Here is a 20,381-nt window from a genome sequence, read left to right as displayed (position 1 = left end):
GCAAAATAAATAAATAAATTAAAATTAAATACAGTTGGGAAAGAGGTAGTTGTTTGGGCTAAATTATAGGTGGGCTATGTACAGGTGCAGTAATCTGTGAGCTGCTCTGACAGTTGGTGCTTAAAGCTAGTGAGGGAGATAAGTGTTTCCAGTTTCAGAGATTTTTGTAGTTCGTTCCAGTCATTGGCAGCAGAGAACTGGAAGGAGAGGCGGCCAAAGAAAGAATTGGTTTTGGGGGTGACTAGAGAGATATACCTGCTGGAGCGTGTGCTACAGGTGGGAGATGCTATGGTGACCAGCGAGCTGAGATAAGGGGGACTTTACCTAGCAGGGTCTTGTAGATGACATGGAGCCAGTGGGTTTGGCGACGAGTATGAAGCGAGGGCCAGCCAACGAGAGCGTACAGGTCGCAATGGTGGGTAGTATATGGGGCTTTGGTGACAAAACGGATTGCACTGTGATAGACTGCATCCAATTTGTTGAGTAGGGTATTGGAGGCTATTTTGTAAATGACATCGCCAAAGTCGAGGATTGGTAGGATGGTCAGTTTTACAAGGGTATGTTTGGCAGCATGAGTGAAGGATGCTTTGTTGCGAAATAGGAAGCCAATTCTAGATTTAACTTTGGTTTGGAGATGTTTGATATGGGTCTGGAAGGAGAGTTTACAGTCTAACCAGACACCTAAGTATTTGTAGTTGTCCACGTATTCTAAGTCAGAGCCGTCCAGAGTAGTGATGTTGGACAGGCGGGTAGGTGCAGGTAGCGATCGGTTGAAGAGCATGCATTTAGTTTTACTTGTATTTAAGAGCAATTGGAGGCCACGGAAGGAGAGTTGTATGGCATTGAAGCTTGCCTGGAGGGTTGTTAACACAGTGTCCAAAGAAGGGCCGGAAGTATACAGAATGGTGTCGTCTGCGTAGAGGTGGATCAGAGACTCGCCAGCAGCAAGAGCGACCTCATTGATGTATACAGAGAAGAGAGTCGGTCCAAGAATTGAACCCTGTGGCACCCCCATAGAGACTCCCAGAGGTCCGGACAGCAGACCCTCCGATTTGACACACTGAACTCTATCAGAGAAGTAGTTGGTGAACCAGGCGAGGCAATCATTTGAGAAACCAAGGCTGTCGAGTCTGCCGATGAGGATGTGGTGATTGACAGAGTCGAAAGCCTTGGCCAGATCAATGAATACGGCTGCACAGTAATGTTTCTTATCGATGGCGGTAAAGATATCGTTTAGGACCTTGAGCGTGGCTGAGGTGCACCCATGACCAGCTCTGAAACCAGATTGCATAGCAGAAAAGGTATGGTGAGATTCGAAATGGTCGGTAATCTGTTTGTTGACTTGGCTTTCGAAGACCTTAGAAAGGCACGGTAGGATAGATATAGGTCTGTAGCAGTTTGGGTCAAGAGTGTCCCCCCCTTTGAAGAGGGGGATGACCGCAGCTGCTTTCCAATCTTTGGGAATCTCAGACGACACGAAAGAGAGGTTGAACAGGCTAGTCTGGCTTTTCATGGCGGGTTTGGAGCATTTGCTTCTTCCTTGCTGAGCAGCCTTTCAGGTCATGTCGATATAGGACTCGTTTTACTGTGGATATAGATACTTTTGTACCTGTTTCCTCCAGCATCTTCACAAGGTCCTTTGCTGTTGTTCTGGGATTGATTTGCACTTTTCGCACCAAAGTATGTTCATCTCTAGGAGACAGAATGCATCACCTTCCTGAGCAGTATGACAGCTGTGTGGTCCCATGGTGTTTATACTTGCGTACTATTGTTTATACAGATGAACGTGATACCTTCAGGCATTTGGAAATTATTCCCAAAGATGAACCAGACTTGTGGAGGACCACCATTTTTTTTGTTGAGGTCTTGGCTGATTTCTTTTGATTTTTCCATGATGTCAAGCAAAGAGGCACTGAGTTTGAAGATAGGCCTTGAAATACATCCACAGGTACAACTCCAATTGACTCAATGATGTTAATTAGCCTATCAGAAGCTTCTAAAGCCATGACATCGTTTTCTGGAATTTTCCAAGCTGTTTAAAGGCACCGTCAACTTAGTGTATGAAGAACGTCCTCTCACTGTCAACTGCATTTATTTTCAACAAACTTAATATGTGTAAATATTTGTGTGAACATAACAAGGTTCAACAACTGAGACATAAACTGAACAAGTTCCACAGACATGTGACTAACAGAAATGGAATAATGTGTCCCTGAACAAAGGGGGGTCAAAATCAAAAGTAACAGTCAGTATCAGGTTTGGCCACCAGCTGCATTAAGTACTGCAGTGCATCTCCTCCTCATGGACTGCACCAGATTTGCCAGTTCTTGCTGTGAGATGTTACCCCACCCTTCCACCAAGGCACCTGCAAGTTTCCGGACATTTCTGGGGGGGAATGGCCCTAGCCCTCACCCTCCGATCCAACAGGTCCCAGACGTGCTCAATGGGATTGAGATCTGGGCTCTTCGCTGGCCAGGGCAGAACACTGACATTCCTGTCTTGCTAGAAATCACGTACATAACGAGCAGTATGGCTGGTGGCATTGTCATGCTGGAGGGTCATGTTAGGATGAGCCTACAGGAAGAGTACCACATGAGGGAGGAGGATGTCTTCCCTGTAACACACAGCATTGAGATTGCCTACAATGACAACAAGCTCAGTCCGATGATGCTGTGACACACCGCCCCAGACCATGACGGACCCTCCACCTCCAAATCGATCCCGACCCAGAATACAGGCCTCGGTATAAAATGCTCATTCCTTCGACGATAACGCAAATCCGACCATCATCCCTGGTGAGACAAAACTGCGACTTGTCAGTGAAGAGCACTTTTTGCCAGTCCTGTCTGGTCCTGCGACGGTGGGTTTATGCCCATTGTTGCCGGTGATGTCTGGTGAGGACCTGCCTTACAACAGGCCTACAAGCCCTCAGTCCAGCCTCTCTCAGCCTATTGTGGACAGTCTGAGCATTAATGGCGGGATTGTGCGTTCCTGGTGTAACTAGGGCAGTTGTTGTTGCCATCCTGTACCTGTCCCGCAGGTGTGATGTTCAGATGTACAAAATCTGTGCAGGTGTTGTTAAACGTGGTTTGCCACTGGGAGGACGATCAGCTGTACGTCCTGTCTCCCTTTAGCACTGTCTTAGGCGTCTCACAGTACAGACATTGCAATTTATTGCCCTGGCCACATCTGCAGTCCTCATGCCTTTTTGCAGCATGCCTAAGGCACGCTCACGCAGATAAGCAGGGACCCTGGGCATCTTTCTTTTGGTGTTTTTCAGAGTCAGTAGAAAGGCCTCTTTATTGTCCTAAGTTTTCATAACTGTGTAATTGATGTGTAGATATGTATAGTGTAATTGTTGTGTATTGATGTGTTCATGCAGGGCTCATCTGATGAAGAGACCTTGGTCTTAATCAGACTCCCTGCTTAAATAAAAGTTAATAAATAAAACAATTAAGAAAAGGACTGTATTTGGCACACATTGCTAACTAGGCTAATTTCTCTGATAGTTGATGTACTAGTGGTTTTCCAGAACATGTGGCAAGAGAGCATATCCACAGCCATTCAGCAGGCTTGGCTTGGAAATGTCACGATAATTAAAACTCTTTAGCCCTTTACGATGTGGTCATTGCCTCTGCAGTTCTTTCTAGCTGTACACGGAAGGCGTTATAAAGATAGTGATTGTCTTGGACTGTAACTCACAAGTGTCTCTAATTGACTTCCTGCCTTGGCGGTTTGGTGCGCTGGCCTAAAAGACTTGTAAAAGCTGTGGTTGAAAGACGGGCTTTGTGTGATCTAACCTCCAGATGTCATTGGCATTAGGGTCACTCTGTGTGACAGTGCTTTCTGTCAGAAGTGCATGGCCATTCCTACTCTCCCTGACCCACTCTATGGAATGCGCTAGCATTTCCCCATATTTCACTTGGTTTACTTCAGCAGCCAGCCACTCAATCTTAAAGTCTATTTTATAGTGTTTGGTGCTGCTAGCCTTGTGACGGACATTTTTGTAATCTTCTCTAAGGTAAACAGACAGGCAGCGCTCTATGCAGGCACATGGAGAAATGAAAACAGTCAAATAAGTTGCAAAGGCAACCAAATCATCTGCAAAGTACATTGACACATTGACAAAGTAATTCCCGGAGATGATTACACTGGCCATTTAAACCATTGAGGAAGTAATTCTGGGAGATGATTACACTGGCCATTTAAACCATTGACAAAGTAATTCCGGGAGATGATTACACTGGCCATTTAAACCATTGACAAAGTAATTCCGGGAGATGATTACACTGGCCATTTAAACCATTGACAAAGTAATTCCGGGAGATGATTACACTGGCCATTTAAACCATTGACAAAGTAATTCCGGGAGATGATTACACTGGCCATTTAAACCATTGACAAAGTAATTCCGGGAGATGATTACACTGGCCATTTAAACCATTGACAAAGTAATTCCAGGAGATGATTACACTGGCCATTTAAGCCATTGACAAAGTAATTCCGGGAGATGATTACACTGGCCATTTAAACCATTTATAAATTATTTCTAAAGTATGAATAGGGCTCACTTTAGATCAGGTACTGCAAAAAGTGAATTGTAAATGGTTTAAAAGGACACCTTTTTATTTAAAAAATTGTAAATAATTTAGAAATAATTTTTAAGTGTGAATAACTGTCTATATATATAGCGCTTCCTAACATTTACACGTAGGAATACAAATTAATAAATGGTGATCAAACTATTTATAAATGCCTTATAAAAGGTTATTACTGAATGTTATTAGAAAGCGTTTGATTGGTCATGTGACTGCTACAGGTGGTGACCCCACATGGTAGACCATGAAGATGGCTCCTGACCCTTCTTGTGACATCATACCAATTCTATGAATTAGGAAATATTAAAATGCTAGGGTTGATTGTAAAATAGTAGAATGAATGGATAACATAATGGATGATTAGCTAATTGTTTGATTGATTGATTGGTTGTCCCGTTGTCCTCCTGCAGCTGTTTCCTGTCCCTTTTGCTGGTGGCGGCGGTGGTGTGGAAGGTCAAACAGACGTGCTGGGCGTCCAGGAGGAGAGAGGTAGGTCATACGTCAATCTCCTCAGCTGTCGTAATTGTTAGAAACCATGGTGGTGTTCCAGGAAGATGACTTTTCAGTTGCACTGTGCACATCTACCAGTATTTAAGTGCCACATCAACTGAGCAGACAGGTTTCAGATTACTAAATCTTATGGTGTAGTTGAGTGTTGGGAGATCTGGCGGGCAACTAAAATGTAGTCTGGCTGGAATGCGGCCCAAAAGTAGAGCACACCATACAACACCAGATTCAAACTGACGCAAATGAGAGGGTGCTCTATTCTCACCAACTCAGACTCTGGGTGTGTCTCTCTCTCTCTGTCTCTGTGTCTCTCTCGGTGTGTGTCAATGTATCTTGAATAGTGATAATTGGTAAGACTTTCAGGTACAGTATATGCATATTTGGCAGCTTTAGAAATATTGACAAAACTCTCTCTTCACCTTTTCATGGACACGTGAACAGGCCAGCTCCTCAATGAAACTGACTGAGGGTCGACTACGGAATGTTTTTGTAATGGTAGTACTCTCCCCATTACATTCTGTACCATACTCAACGTGCGCAGTTCACTAGTAGTTTCACCTGCAGGCAAAGTCCCATTTCCTCCCTCCAGTGCCAAGGGTCGTCACAGCCACAAAGTCAGAAATCAAATCAAAATCAAATTGTATTTGTCACATGCTTTGTAAACAACAGCTGTAGAGAGAAATAATATACATTTCAAAATAATAACAAGGAATGTAACATAACAAAATGTGAAAATATACTTTCCAAATGCACTGTCAATACATATATGGTAGGCAGGGATAAAGTGACTAGGCAACCTTAACCACATGGTTAACCTGATGTCTAACCTTAAATTAAGACCATTTTTTGTTTTCATGAATTTTTACAATATAGACAATTTTGTGGCTGAGCTATGTAGTGGGAACAAGTGCCAAGTCAGCTACTTGACCCTTGGCTGTTCTGAAGGGTGTGTTAATGTCACCCGTTCTGCAAACACGGCTCACTCCTTAATGAACGGAGCGCAGCAATAAACAAGGCCATTCCCCCTTAATTACTGCTCCTCATGAACCAATTAACTCTGATGGAGTGATGCTAAATGAAGTGGAATAGAGTGATATATCACTTAAAGAACAGATGCCACATCGTGTTCATGCTTTCTCTTGTTTTACTTTGGGTTTTTTTTTTCACAGGCTTCGAAACAGTACCATAAACACACGCATACAAATGTGCAACTTAAACAAGTCATCATTAGGCTTTTAAAATCAATGCGAACAGCAGCGTGGATTTAATTGAGATGGTAACGTGCTCGGTGTCTGTGGTATCCATTGAGATTTCACAGGGGACTCTGATAGTTACCCTGCTTTGTTCCTCCTCTGCCGAGGCTGCCACAGTTGGCACTTTTCTCTTCATCAAATATGTGCTTTGGAGATGGTGCTCCAAGTGTTCAGATATGTAATGGTTTTAATATCACAGAGGAGAATATTCCCGCCTGTCTTGTCCCTGTCTTGTCCCTGTCTTGTCCCTGTCTTGTCCCTGTCTTGTCCCTGTCTTGTCCCTGTCTTGTCCCTGTCTTGTCCCTGTCTTGTCCCTGTCTTGTCCCTGTCTTGTCCCTGTCTTGTCCCTGTCTTGTCCCTTTGATCAAAATGTTTGCATCATATTAGACCATTTTTTAAAGTATTTTATGTTTCAGATTATCAGATGAGTTTTATATACAATGGCAAGAAAAAGTAAGTGAACCCTTTGTAATTTCCTGGATTTCTGCATAAATTGGTCATACAATTTGATCTGATCTTCATCTAAGTCACAACAATAGACATAGTGTGCTTAAACTAATAACACACAAATTATTGTATTTTTCTTGTCTATACTGAATATATCAATTAAACATTCACAGTGTAGGTTGGAAAAGGTATGTGAACCCCTAGGCTAAAGCTTTTGGAAAAGTCAAATTGGAGTCAGGAGTCAGCTAACCTGGAGTCCAATCAATGAGATGAGATTGGAGATGTTGGTTAGAGCAGCCTTTCCCGAATAAAAAAAAAACCACTCACAAAATTTGAGTTTGCTATTCACAAGAAGCATTGCCTGAAAAAGGAATCTCAGAAGATCTAAGATTAAGAATTGTTGATTTGCATAAAGCTGGAAAGGGTTACAAAAGTATCTCTAAAAGCCTTGATGTTCATCACTCCATGGTAAGACAAATAGTCTATAAATGGAGAAAGTTCAGCCCTGTTGCTACTCTCCCTATGAGTGGCCGTCCTGAACCGCGTAGAATGCTCAATGAGGTTAAGAAGAATTCAAGAGTGTCAGCTAAAGACTTACAGAAATCTCTGGAACTTGCCAACATCTCTGTTGACGTGTCTACAATATGTAAAACACTAAACAAGAATGGTGTTCATGGGAGGACATCACAGAAGAAGCCACTGCTGTCCCCAAAAAATATTGCTGCACTTCTGAAGTTTGCAAAAGTGCACCTGGATGTTCCACAGCGCTTCAGGCAACATATTCTTTGGACAGATGAAACTACAGTTGTTTGGAAGGACACCAACATCAAAACCTCATCCCAACTGTAAAGTATGGTGGAGAGAGCATCATGGTTTGGGGCTGCTTTGCAGCCTCAGGACCTGGACAGCTTCCTATCATCGATGGAAAAATGAATTCCCAAGTTTTTCAAGACATTTTGCAGGAGAATGTAAGGCTATCTGTCCGCCAATTGAAGCTCAAGTTGGGTGATGCAACAGGACAACGACCCAGAACACAGAAGTAAATCAACAACAGAATGGATTAAACAGAAGAAAATACACCTTCAGGAGTGGCCCAGTCAGAGTCCTGACCTTCAGGAGTGGCCCAGTCAGAGTCCTGACCTTCAGGAGTGGCCCAGTCAGAGTCCTGACCTTCAGGAGTGGCCCAGTCAGAGTCCTGACCTTCAGGAGTGGCCCAGTCAGAGTCCTGACCTTCAGGAGTGGCCCAGTCAGAGTCCTGACCTTCAGGAGTGGCCCAGTCAGAGTCCTGACCTTCAGGAGTGGCCCAGTCAGAGTCCTGACCTTCAGGAGTGGCCCAGTCAGAGTCCTGACCTTCAGGAGTGGCCCAGTCAGAGTCCTGACCTTCAGGAGTGGCCCAGTCAGAGTCCTGACCTTCAGGAGTGGCCCAGTCAGAGTCCTGACCTTCAGGAGTGGCCCAGTCAGAGTCCTGACCTTCAGGAGTGGCCCAGTCAGAGTCCTGACCTTCAGGAGTGGCCCAGTCAGAGTCCTGACCTTCAGGAGTGGCCCAGTCAGAGTCCTGACCTTCAGGAGTGGCCCAGTCAGAGTCCTGACCTCAACCCGATTGAGATGCTGTGGCATGACCTCGAGAGCAGTTCACACCAGACATCCCAAGAATATTGCTGAACTGAAACAGTTTGTAAAGAGGAATGGTACAACATTCCTCCTGACCGTTGTGCATGTCTGATCCGCAACTACAGAAACCGTTTGGTTGAGGTTATTGCTGCCAAATGAGGGTCAACCAGTTATTAAATCCAAGTTTTCACATACTTTTCCCACGCTGCACTGTGAATGTTTACACGGTGTGTTCAATAAAGACATGAACACGTAAAATTGTTTCTGTGTTATTAGTTTTAGCAGACTGTGTTTATCTATCGTGTTGACCTAGATGAAGATCAGATCAAATCTTATGACCAATTTATGCAGAAATCCAGGTATTTCCAAAGGGTTCACATACTTTTTCTTGCCACTGTAGTGGGGCCGCCATTGATTTAGTCAAGTCCTTCAATGTTCTCTGCCACGTTTGGATTAGACCTACTTTAGGAAGTTGTGTTTTCTGTTGTATCTACTGTTGTAGAAGTGTGTGTGTGTGTGTGTGTGTGTGTGTGTGTGTGTGTGTGTGTGTGTGTGTGTGTGTGTGTGTGTGTGTGGTTTGGATGGCCACTGGGAGTATAAAATACAGCCCCTGTACATGTATTGCACTCCTGTTTGTACTTATGCAGCAGATCTGAATCCATAACACAGAGCTTTATGCCGGTATGAATGGTGGTGATATCTGCAGTGTACTGTAAAGTCTCCTCTTACCCGGCTATCTGTGTATTTGTTTAGCCCTGTTCCCCAGTGAGAGCACACTTGCTTGTGGACACGTCTACATTATTAATGAGGAAGAGTCCCATATCACAGAAGAGCTCCAATGCTGCATTCACTGTGTCTCACTCCCCACTCTGTGGAGGCCAACACTCAGCATTAACATGGCAGGTCACCCATGGGTTAGAGTCCAGTGGCACTGATATCACACACAGCCAGCTGTATTAGTTATTTTACTACATCCCATATATTACAGGGGGTTGGAGCCCAGTTTTATGACCAGGGTGGGAACAGAGAGGCGTGTAGTGAAATGAAGAAAAACATTTCTGTCAAAAAGATGTTATGTAAAGGTAGTGTGATAACCATTCTAGCACCTGTGTGCCTGTGGTCACAGTCAGAAAGTGAAACGCCATTGTCTGGTGTCAGTGCTGGCAGCTCGTAACTTTGATTAGATATGTAGGAGTCTTCTGAAGCATTTCTTCCATCACTTACCCTGCACCATCAAGGGGAAATTTCACAATGCAAATGAATGGAGTTGGATGCTAATAAATATCAGATACAATACAATGTATAATATTACAGATAATACATATTAGATATAATACAATGTATATTATTACAGATAATAAATATTAGATATAATATTATATATATTATTACAGATATTAGATATAATATATATTTCTGTGCCTCGGATGCTTGGGGTCAATAGGACCAAATGGGCCTAATTAATAACAGCCATTATTCTTTTTCAATGTTCTCATTTCTCTTTAAAATTGTTAGTACATTTTTGTATATTAGTATATTTTCTCATGGGTTGTAAGTGAGGGCTCCAGGGTTATATAAGTGAAACCCCCCAAAAATGATATTCTAAATTATACTGTACAGACCCATGGGGGAATCGTCCTCTGTGATAATTAGGGGACTGGTTTGTTAACTTACATGTAAACCACATGTGCTCTAGGTTTCTGTCATTTTATTTTCAACAATAAAGGATGCAATTTCATCTATATATGTGATCTACTAATGGATTACAGAGATGATAGGGGGCATAGATCAAGTCCCAACTATACAGTAATACTGTAGGCCAATGTCTCATTATTTGATTTAATTCCATTGTACTGACAATTATATTGTATTCACAGAGGCGCATATCATTTGTTAGCACATCTCCTAAGGGTAAACTCTGGGGGGGATTATTGTAGAGAAGGTGAAAATGGGATCTCTTCAGAGTTAATTATGGATCACAACCAGCAGAGTGGAAAATACATTTACAGCTAGGCTTATGCTAATTACGTTTCCAACAATACTTTTTGGATATGAGATCAAACAATCAAAACTACTTTGAAATTCTAATGAAGATGCCCAAGACGGCTTGTACAGGCGTCTTTGATTCCCCTAATAGGGTTGCCCCTCTGTAGACCGTGAAAAAGCTGTATTTTGACAACTAACCTCATTATGTTTGCGCCTCTCCTCACAATTGATAAATAAACAAACAAAGGAATAGATAATGGTCTTCTCATTTAATTGTCAAATGTATGCGTCGCTCTCCTATGTTCTATTCATATTTGGTTGTCTGATACCCACTCTTTATTTGCCCTTCTCTTAAGCAGCTGTACAGTAAATGTGTTCTTTACATTTGCATTGGCTCATATTTACCCCTAAAATGTTCAGACAGCTAAAATATGTATTGGGCTTAGTCAGATTGGAGAGTATGGAAGTGGTGCATATGTCTCTCACCAGCTTCCCTCTGAGAATACATTCCATCCCCCTCTAGTCTCCAGTCCAATCTCCCAACTGCTAATCCAAACCACAGACAGATGTTGCCCAATTCTCTGATTAAATGCAGATTTATTCCTGTAATTTAGTTTAACCGCTGTCGTCCTCAAAAGAGCAACATGAATTTTGTGGGCATTAATTAAACTGTGTGTGTGGTTGTGTGTAATATTAGGTGAGAAACTTGTTAAGGCTGTCCACTTCTGACCTTTTGGCATCTGTATGATAATTGCACCAATTTCCCATTACGTTCCTTATCTTAAATTAGACGGTCGTATTTCTTTGCATAAAGCAGTTCACATAATGCATCAATGACTGGGGCGGCAGGGTAGCCTAGTGGTTAGAGTGTTGGACTAGTAACCGGAAGGTTGCAAGTTCAAACCCCGGAGCTGACGAGGTATCTGTCGTTCTGCCCCTGAACAGGCAGTTAACCCACTGTTCCTAGACCAGTTAACCCACTGTTCCTAGACCAGTTAACCCACTGTTCCTAGATAGTCAGCTGTAAGATAGTCAGCTGTATGAGCTGCAAAAACATTCCATAATGACCAGAAATTGTATTAAATTCAATGTTTTAATTTTCCCTGCTATTCTCAAACTAGCCAGATTTGAAAGCAACATTTCCAATAGATGAAGTTGCTCCCAGTAAACAAATGTAGTCATTTGATATCATATTTTCCGGCAGTTGTGGAACAGTCACCTAATGTGTTGAGGGAGAATAAATGTCATGAGAAAGTTATTTCAATAGCTGTCAGTGACTCTGAAGGCCTACAGTACTTGGTAGTTTGTACCAACTATAGACCCCTCACACTGTGCAACACAGGCCACAATCTCCTGTTGGGCAGATTATGTTGTCTGAGCCAGTGAGCACTAAATCACCCTTGCCCCATATTTGGCAGCAATTAATAATGGAGAAGGGTTTAATGTGGCCACGCATTGGCTCCGCCGGAAAGCTTTAAGTGTAAACAAACCAACGCCCAGGCCCCAAACGTCAGCAGCACTCAGTCAGACAGGCTGACAGCTATTCTGCCACCACAGATCACCACAGCACTCAGTCAGACAGGCTGACAGCTATTCTGCCACCACAGATCACCACAGCACTCAGTCAGACAGGCTGACAGCTATTCTGCATGCCACCACAGATCACCACAGCACTCAGTCAGACAGGCTGACAGCTATTCTGCATGCCACCACAGATCACCACAGCACTCAGTCAGACAGGCTGACAGCTATTCTGCCACCACAGATCACCACAGCACTCAGTCAGACAGGCTGACAGCTATTCTGCCACCACAGATCACCACAGCACTCAGTCAGACAGGCTGACAGCTATTCTGCCACCACAGATCACCACAGCACTCAGTCAGACAGGCTGACAGCTATTCTGCCACCACAGATCACCACAGCACTCAGTCAGACAGGCTGACAGCTATTCTGCCACCACAGATCACCACAGCACTCAGTCAGACAGACTGACAGCTATTCTGCCACCACAGATCACCACAGCACTCAGTCAGACAGGCTGACAGCTATTCTGCCACCACAGATCACCACAGCACTCAGTCAGACAGACTGACAGCTATTCTGCCACCACAGATCACCACAGCACTCAGTCAGACAGGCTGACAGCTATTCTGCCACCACAGATCACCACAGCACTCAGTCAGACAGGCTGACAGCTATTCTGCCACCACAGATCACCACAGCACTCAGTCAGACAGGCTGACAGCTATTCTGCCACCACAGATCACCACAGCACTCAGTCAGACAGACTGACAGCTATTCTGCCACCACAGATCACCACAGCACTCAGTCAGACAGGCTGACAGCTATTCTGCCACCACAGATCACCACAGCACTCAGTCAGACAGGCTGACAGCTATTCTGCCACCACAGATCACCACAGCACTCAGTCAGACAGGCTGACAGCTATTCTGCCACCACAGGTCACCACAGCACTCAGTCAGACAGGCTGACAGCTATTCTGCCACCACAGATCACCACAGCACTCAGTCAGACAGACTGACAGCTATTCTGCCACCACAGATCACCACAGCACTCATACGGCGGGAGGATGATGTCAAAGTCTGACCAACCTCCTTCAATGTTGTATTTAAAAAATCATGACGAAAGACGATCTGGTAGGACAGGTTTCTTTCCATTTAAGGATGGATTTATCAGAGCCCATTTAGTTACCCTTTCATACAGGAAACTGTATCATACCACCATGTTAGCCAGTCGACCATATGCTGATCAGGATCACAGTTTTATTTACCCATAAATCATGTTTTTGCTTTAGAATTATCAGATTATACATACAATTTCAATAAGTAGAGCCGACTTTGTGTTAATTTGATTTTGTTACAAGCTGCATGAGTGATCGTTATTAAAACAGTCAGTGTATTGGGGTATAGGCCAATGAGGACACAGAAGTTGGGAGTAACTGCCTTATAAGGAGACAGGGACAGTAAATCAGTGTATCCCCAAACACAGTCGTAATGTTTACAGGCCCACTGTGCGTTAATGACTCACACTATCAGCTCTGCACAGGTGACCGCTTTTATCATCTGACGGTAGATTAGCCTGAAGGTCCCTAGCTTCGCCAGGATCTGAAACGCCCGCCGCCAGCACGCCAAAGTCAATCTTCAAAGGAGCCCGAGACTCGGTGCCTAGCGCTCTAAGGGACATGGCACAGACGTCTCCCTGGAACCATAACCTGGCCCACACCAGTTTTATTTGTGTGTTTGTGCCGGTTTCATTTATTTTCTTCTACCAAAGTGCTCAAGGCTCACTTTCTGTAATAATATCCTTTTACACATTCAGAGGTAGCAATCTGATCCTTGTTGTCATGGTGATTGATGGTGATGATTGGCTGGTGTCTGAAATGCCTTCCCATGGTTGACGTTGGTTTCTTTCAAAGTTGTCACAAATGCTGTTATGCTTTTTGTTTTACAAATGTGTCCCTAAATACAGTGAAGTAACTGATATTACATGTTTATTTCCTTCTTCTAGAGCAGGTATTCCCAAACTGGGGTATGCGTAATACCGTCGGGGGTTCGCCAAATAAAAATGTGATTCACATTTATTTAAAAAAAAATATCCAAATTTTCAAACAATACATTTATACTGACGACACAAACAACCTGATTCGTTATCCCTTTCATGCCCTGCCTCCAGTCCACTTACCAATATCTGAACAAGAGAGCCTCATCGAAATTGCAACAAACGGTTCTGTGAAAATTGAATTTAATCAGAGGCCACTGCCAGATTTCTGTATTTGGCTGCGCTCAGAGTTATTTGCCCTGGCAAAATGCGCTGTTAAGACACTGATGCCCTTTGCAACCACGTACCTATGTGAGGATGGATTCTCGGCCCTCACTAGCATGAAACTAAATACTGGCACAGAGTGTGTGGAAAATGGTTTAAGTCTGAGACTCTCTCCAATATAACCCAACATTGCAGAGTTATGTGCATCCTTTCAAGCACACCCTTCTCATTAACCTGTGGTGAGTTATTCACAATTGTTGAACAAATAAGGTTTTATATGTAAGATGGCGAAATAAAGAGCAAAATTATTGATTATTATTTGTCCTAAAAGCTCTTTGTCACTTCCCACGAGTCTGGTTGTGACAAACTCACCCTCACTCTTATGTTTAATAAATGTATCATATAGTGTGTGTGTGTGGCAGGCTTACAATGATGGCAAAAAACAACATTTGAGAGGGAGCTGACCCTGGTGCTAGAGGGGGCATGCAGCTGGAGGTCGAATGTTTGGGGTACGGGACTATAAAAACATTTGGGAACCACTGTTCTGGAGGTCTCAAGCCACTGGAACCACTGTTCTGGAGGTCTCACACAAGCCTGCACACTCAACAAGTGTATAGTCAGAGTGGGAACACATTGACAGTAATGTCTCGTGGACAAACTACGTAAACATAAATGGTGCCATAGGTCTGTCATTGTACAAAGGGATGCGTGAGTTCAGCAGCAAATCTTTCGAATTTCAGAAAGGGAGGGGGCCTTGGGCCCCTACACTTGCAAAGAAGGGGTGGAGCTCCTCGTTTCGCTCCTTGTTAAATCTCTTCTCTTAACATGCATGGACCCAGAACTTAGCATCTGACCAATTAGGAAAGACTTTAGTTCTGGGTTAACTGAGAGTCCATTTGAAGTGCAGATCTAAGCTCTCCCATACTAGACTAAAGCATCTGTAGATGGCCCTCTGTCCTCATTTCTCATTAGTTAGAACAGCCTGCCTCTCATTCAGCTTGGCGTCTACATGCTGTCTCGTGATAGTTATGATAATCATGTTCTGGGTCCGGCTGAACTTGATGAAGTTTGTAGCTGTCGTACTGATGCTAAAGCTGGAAGTGCCAATAGTGTCTGTTGGCAGCATTTTAGTGTGTGTGAATTTAGTCTGTGTGTATGGGTTTCTGTTTATGTGTGCGAGTGCATGCATGTGTTTGTGCGTGTGTGTGAATTCACTCACACACACACACGGATATTGAAGGAAGACCTGTGTCTTAGTCAACAACGATGTCCCCACAGTCCACCTCCTTCTTCAATCAGCTCGATTGAAAATACAATGAACACAGCCTGGTTTTATTGCAAACATCCAGTTTACCATGATTTAGATCCTTGCCACCCCCTGACTGCAGCTACATTTCTTCCTGATTAGCTAGTTGCAAATAACTGTGTTTGGGGATGGAAATTGTGGCAGCTACTGTTAAAATGATGTGTGTTTGTTTACCAAGCGGATTGGTGTCATGAAAATCCGTTTCAAATAATGGAGACATTACAATAACCAACAAAAAGTTTTTGCGAGATGTCGCAACACAGTTTTGAGCCATGTGTTTTGAGCCATATTTCAATGGATTTGTAATGACATGTTTGTGATGACATCTGTAATCGTCTGTAAAAATGTGAAAAGTGTATTATGTACATTCCGTATATCCTTCAGTCCTGTGCTATCATTCTCTGAGATAATAGTGCTATCATTCTCTGAGATAATAGTGCTATCATTCCCTGAGATAATAGTGCTATCATTCCCTGAGATAATAGTGCCATCATTCCCTGAGATAATAGTGCTCTCATTCCCTGAGATAATAGTGCCATCATTCCCTCAGATAATAGTGCTATCATTCCCTGAGATAATAGTGCCATCATTCCCTGAGATAATAGTGCTATCATTCCCCCCCTAACTGAGGCAGATTCCAACACCAGCACATATGAGCATGGGCAGGTGCACAGCTTGAAAGTAGCCACTTATGAAACCCTCTACCTCTGAACCAGAACCATTTCTGGCAGGCATTTGTCCCTCAGCCACTGTTTGAGCTGTGCATTGTGGATCTATCTGAAGGCTGTAAAGGACTGTTTGAGAGGCACTGTGCCAGTTGTGAAACAAGGCAAAGGGAGATTTGATCAGACTCACTGGCCTTTTGATAACCTCTCATATGAGCATATGACAGCTCTACCTCTCCATCCATCCCTCTCTCATCTATCTCTCTCCCTCATCTCTCTTTTTCCTCTCTCTTATCTCTCTCTCATCTCGCTCTCGCTCTATTCTTTCTCTGTCTCTCTATCTCTCTCGCGTCTCTCTCTCTCCCCCTTCTCTTTCTTTCCCATATCTCTTGCTCTTCTCTCTCTTCCCCCTCTCTTTCTCCCCCAACGTTCTCTCTCTCGTTTTCTTTTTCTGTGGCTCGTTGGTGTGAAATGTAAAGTGGCCCTCCCACTCATTGGAGACTGTCACTGCTTTGTTGAGACTGCAAGAGTGCTGCTTTTAAAAACCTTTATTTACTGTGATTGCGTGCCTGCGTGCATTCTTGCATGCGTGTGTGTGACCAGATGGAATGGGAGCGGGTATGAGCCTGGGTCAGTCTGAATTCTGAGTTCAAGGGCCTTTGTGTTGTTGACACTCTGTAGAGACACCTATGAGGCCGTTATGGAAGACTGCAGGCTTCCTGCCTCTATTGTAGATGGAAACTCACAGATACAACAACACATAATTATCTTTGTATGTAATTACACAGACCATCACGCAATCAAGGCCCCTTTCTACCTTATGCATGTACACACACAGAGACCCTCACACAGAGACCCTCACACAGAGATCCTCACACAGAGGCTGTCCAATACAATATCCAGAGAAAATGTAGACATATGCATAACCATGTGTACTCAACCCCTGATCCATCCCCATTGCATAGCTTCCCTCAGCTTCTCTTTGTGACTAGGAGGTGTAAAACCTCTCTAAGCCATGATGGTTGGTGGGCTGGCTCGGTTGGTACGCCACAGCATGAGGACCACTGGTGACCTGAGGAGACTGAAAAGAGATGGATTAGCACAAAAGGAGAACACTCCGCTAAATGAACTCTTTGTGCTTGTGTTCCGGAACCCAGTAGGTTTCCACCACAATACACCTGCCAATTATCCCTGCCTGTACCCCACAGGATCCCAAATTGCAGCCTCTTATGATGTTCTCTGTTCAACTGAATGGCCGTACCTGGAAATGCATCTCTCTGGTGGAAGTGGAACATGCACTTGAACTTACTTTATTTGTGATATTTAAAAAATGTGATTCTCAAATCTTTGCAGTAGATATTTCCTCTCCTGGATGGTATACACAGATTGCTAAAAGCATTACATGTCATTTCACAGCTGTGCAGTGCCTGATGCCCTAGATGAATTGTTAAATAATCAGGTAGATGTGGGTTATTGGATTGCTGTTCTGAAGTGTGACGCTTAGAAACAGGATTAACAGTGAGATCTTCATCCTGCTCTGCTAGTAACTGATTGTCCACTTGTTAATATCAATCTGACTTCCTGTCAAACTGTTTTAACATGAGCTGCTATGATCCCTGCAGTCTAGACAATCATTCAATTAAGGTACAGCCCATACCCATGAACACACTCATAAACACATGTGGCATTGTGACGTATGCAGTGACGCACTAAAATGACAAACAAACATGCATGTGCTGACACACACTCACACACACACGCATAAGCAGGCATGCACACAATACAGAAGTAGGATCTTAATTTTAGCCAGTTCCCTACAGCAGGAAATAATCTGTCAGCAACAGGAAATGTGATTTTAATTTTTTGTTTAAATTTTGGGGGGTTGATACATATATATATATTTTTTTAAAGTGGAAATGGCAAACTTTAGAAGTCGTTTTAAACCTTGAATACACTACAAGTTTACATTTCCACTATGTGCAGGAACATTCTCATCAACAAAAGAGTGATCAAATTAAGATTCTACATTTGTAATGTGCACGGGTGCGCGCGCACACACTTCTGCACACTCACACACGATCTCTTAAGGAGTATCACTAGTAGACCAAACTAGAATAGTAAAGATTTGACTGTTAAATTAACTTAAAGCCTCCCACAGCCAGAGGCAATGCCTCAGATAGGGGAACGCTCCGACTAATGTAACATGAATGCTGAGCCTTTACCAGATTAGCCCAGCTCATTCAAGCATGTGTGAAACAACATTTTGTTCCCTGGTGTCAGAGCGACGCGTAACATCGGTGTCTTTGTGAGGCTATCACGGTCTCCATCATCCTCTTAGTGTGGGCTCTGTCATGTTAACTCACTGCAGGGTAGCCATAGCTGATGCAGCGTCTCTGTTCCTGCTGAAAGGCCAGGATTGGCTGTGATGGTGAGAAGCTAAAGGTCGATGTTAGCACTGGTTCACTACTTCAGCCACAGAGGTCAACCTACATCATCAGCCCCTTAGCAAACAGAGCTAGCTAGTTGGCAGGTTTGATCCGCTCCACACTTCAGGTGATGTTGTAGGTTAACACTGCCATACCCAATGCTTGATCACACCATTGTCCATAAGTCAGTCTTCATACCCTTCTCTCCATCCCTTTCCACTTCTACAATTGTGAAGCCCCCCCTCCCCGTCTCTCACTTGCTCTCTCTCTTTGAGTGTTCTAGCTGTGTGATGGCTGAAGAGCTCCTGCTCTACCCTTCTCCAGCTAAATGGTGACAGCTGCCGCGGAAACGAGTCCCTTGGAATTGAGTCCCCCCCTCCTGGTACTCAGCGAGTATCCCGCCAGGAAGAGACAATTAGTGTGGCTAATGAGAGAGGCTGTGTGATCAGAGCGCATCCCGAACTCCCTCTCGCTCCTTCACCAACCCCTCTATCCTGCTCTCTACCGCTCCCTCCTTCTCTCTCCCTCACCCACCCATTCATTCTGCTTATCCTCTATAAGGATTTGGACATGCAGGGATTCACTGGACACCGACTCTGGCCCAGCTGTGAAGTCAACTGTACACAGGGCATACACAGCTAACATGACCTCACAGTACCCTACTTCAATAGCTCAAACAGCAATGACTCTTCATCTTCCCCTTCACTCATGTTCAAGTGCTTCTTCTGTTTCCTCTCTGTCTTTGCCCTCTGTCGTCACCTTAAAGCACTTGTCTTTGAAGTGACTCCAAAAATATTTTGTGGGATTGTTGCGCGTGCGTGTGTGTGTGATGTCAAAGAGTGCTGAGGATAGGTAATCTCAAGACGCTGTATGGAGAAGGCCCACAGTTGTGTAAACAGTACGTGTAAAACCCTAAGATGAGCGCTAATATTGACACGCTTAATGAGGTATTTAATAACTTAATTAACATAGTCATTAGCATATTGCAGTCATGTTTGTGGGTAGAGGTTGGTTTGTGGATTCAACAGCCTGGATGTTGTAGCAGTATTATTATTGGTAGTAGTAGAGATATTAACAATTGTAGTAGTAGCGATAGGCGTAGCAGTAGGAGGAGTAGCAACAGGAGTAGCAGCAGGAGTAGGAGGAGGAGCAATAGGAGTAGTAGGAGTAATAGCAGTAGGAGTAATAGGAGTATGGTAGAAGTAGTAAGAGTAATAGCAGTAGGAGTAGCAGTAGCAATAGAAGTAGTAGCAATAGGAGTAGTTGTAGCAATAGGAGTAGTAGCAAAATAAGTAGTAGGAGTAATAGGAGTAGTTGGAGTAATAGCAATAGGAGTAGTAGGAGTAATATCAGTAGGAGTAGGAGTAGAAGTAGCAGTATCAATAAGAGTAGCAATAGTAGCAGCAGCAGCAGCAATAGGGGTAGTAGTAGTAGCAATAGGGGTAGTAGTAGTAGCAATAGGAGTGGTAGTAGCAGTAGCAAAAGGAGTAGTAGGAGTAGTTGTAGCAAAAGGAGTAGTAGGAGTAATAGCAATAGGAGTAGTAGGCTCCAGAGTAAAAGTAGTAGGAGTAATAGCAGTAGGAGTAGAAGTAGGAGTAGAAGTAGCAGTATCAATAAGAGTAGCAATAGTAGCAGCAGCAGCAATAGGTGTAGTAGTAGAAATAGCAATAGTAGGAGTAGGAGTCAAAGTAGTAGCAATAGGAGTAGAAGTATCAATAAGAGTAACAATAGGAGTAGCAGTAGCAATAGGAGTAGCAGTATCAATAAGAGTAGCAATAGTAGCAGCAGTAGGAGTA

General features: G+C 43.6%; 1 protein-coding gene across 2 annotated transcripts in view; it reads left to right on the top strand.

Moving 5' to 3' along the window:
• The window catches only part of LOC112253122 (attractin-like protein 1), a 385,056-nt gene that overhangs the window by 254,037 nt on the left and 110,638 nt on the right, over window positions 1–20,381 (top strand). For both annotated transcript variants that reach the window (XM_024425061.2, XM_024425060.2), the window contains one exon: window positions 5,009–5,087. In XM_024425061.2, coding sequence (XP_024280829.1) covers window positions 5,009–5,087 — 79 coding nt within the window. The remainder of the gene's footprint in view (window positions 1–5,008; window positions 5,088–20,381) is intronic.

Source organism: Oncorhynchus tshawytscha, linkage group LG06 (assembly GCF_018296145.1).
Source record: "Oncorhynchus tshawytscha isolate Ot180627B linkage group LG06, Otsh_v2.0, whole genome shotgun sequence".
NCBI lineage: Eukaryota > Metazoa > Chordata > Actinopteri > Salmoniformes > Salmonidae > Oncorhynchus > Oncorhynchus tshawytscha.
The sequence above is the reverse complement of the archived record's forward strand: the minus strand, read 5'-3'. Positions and strand labels throughout refer to the sequence as shown.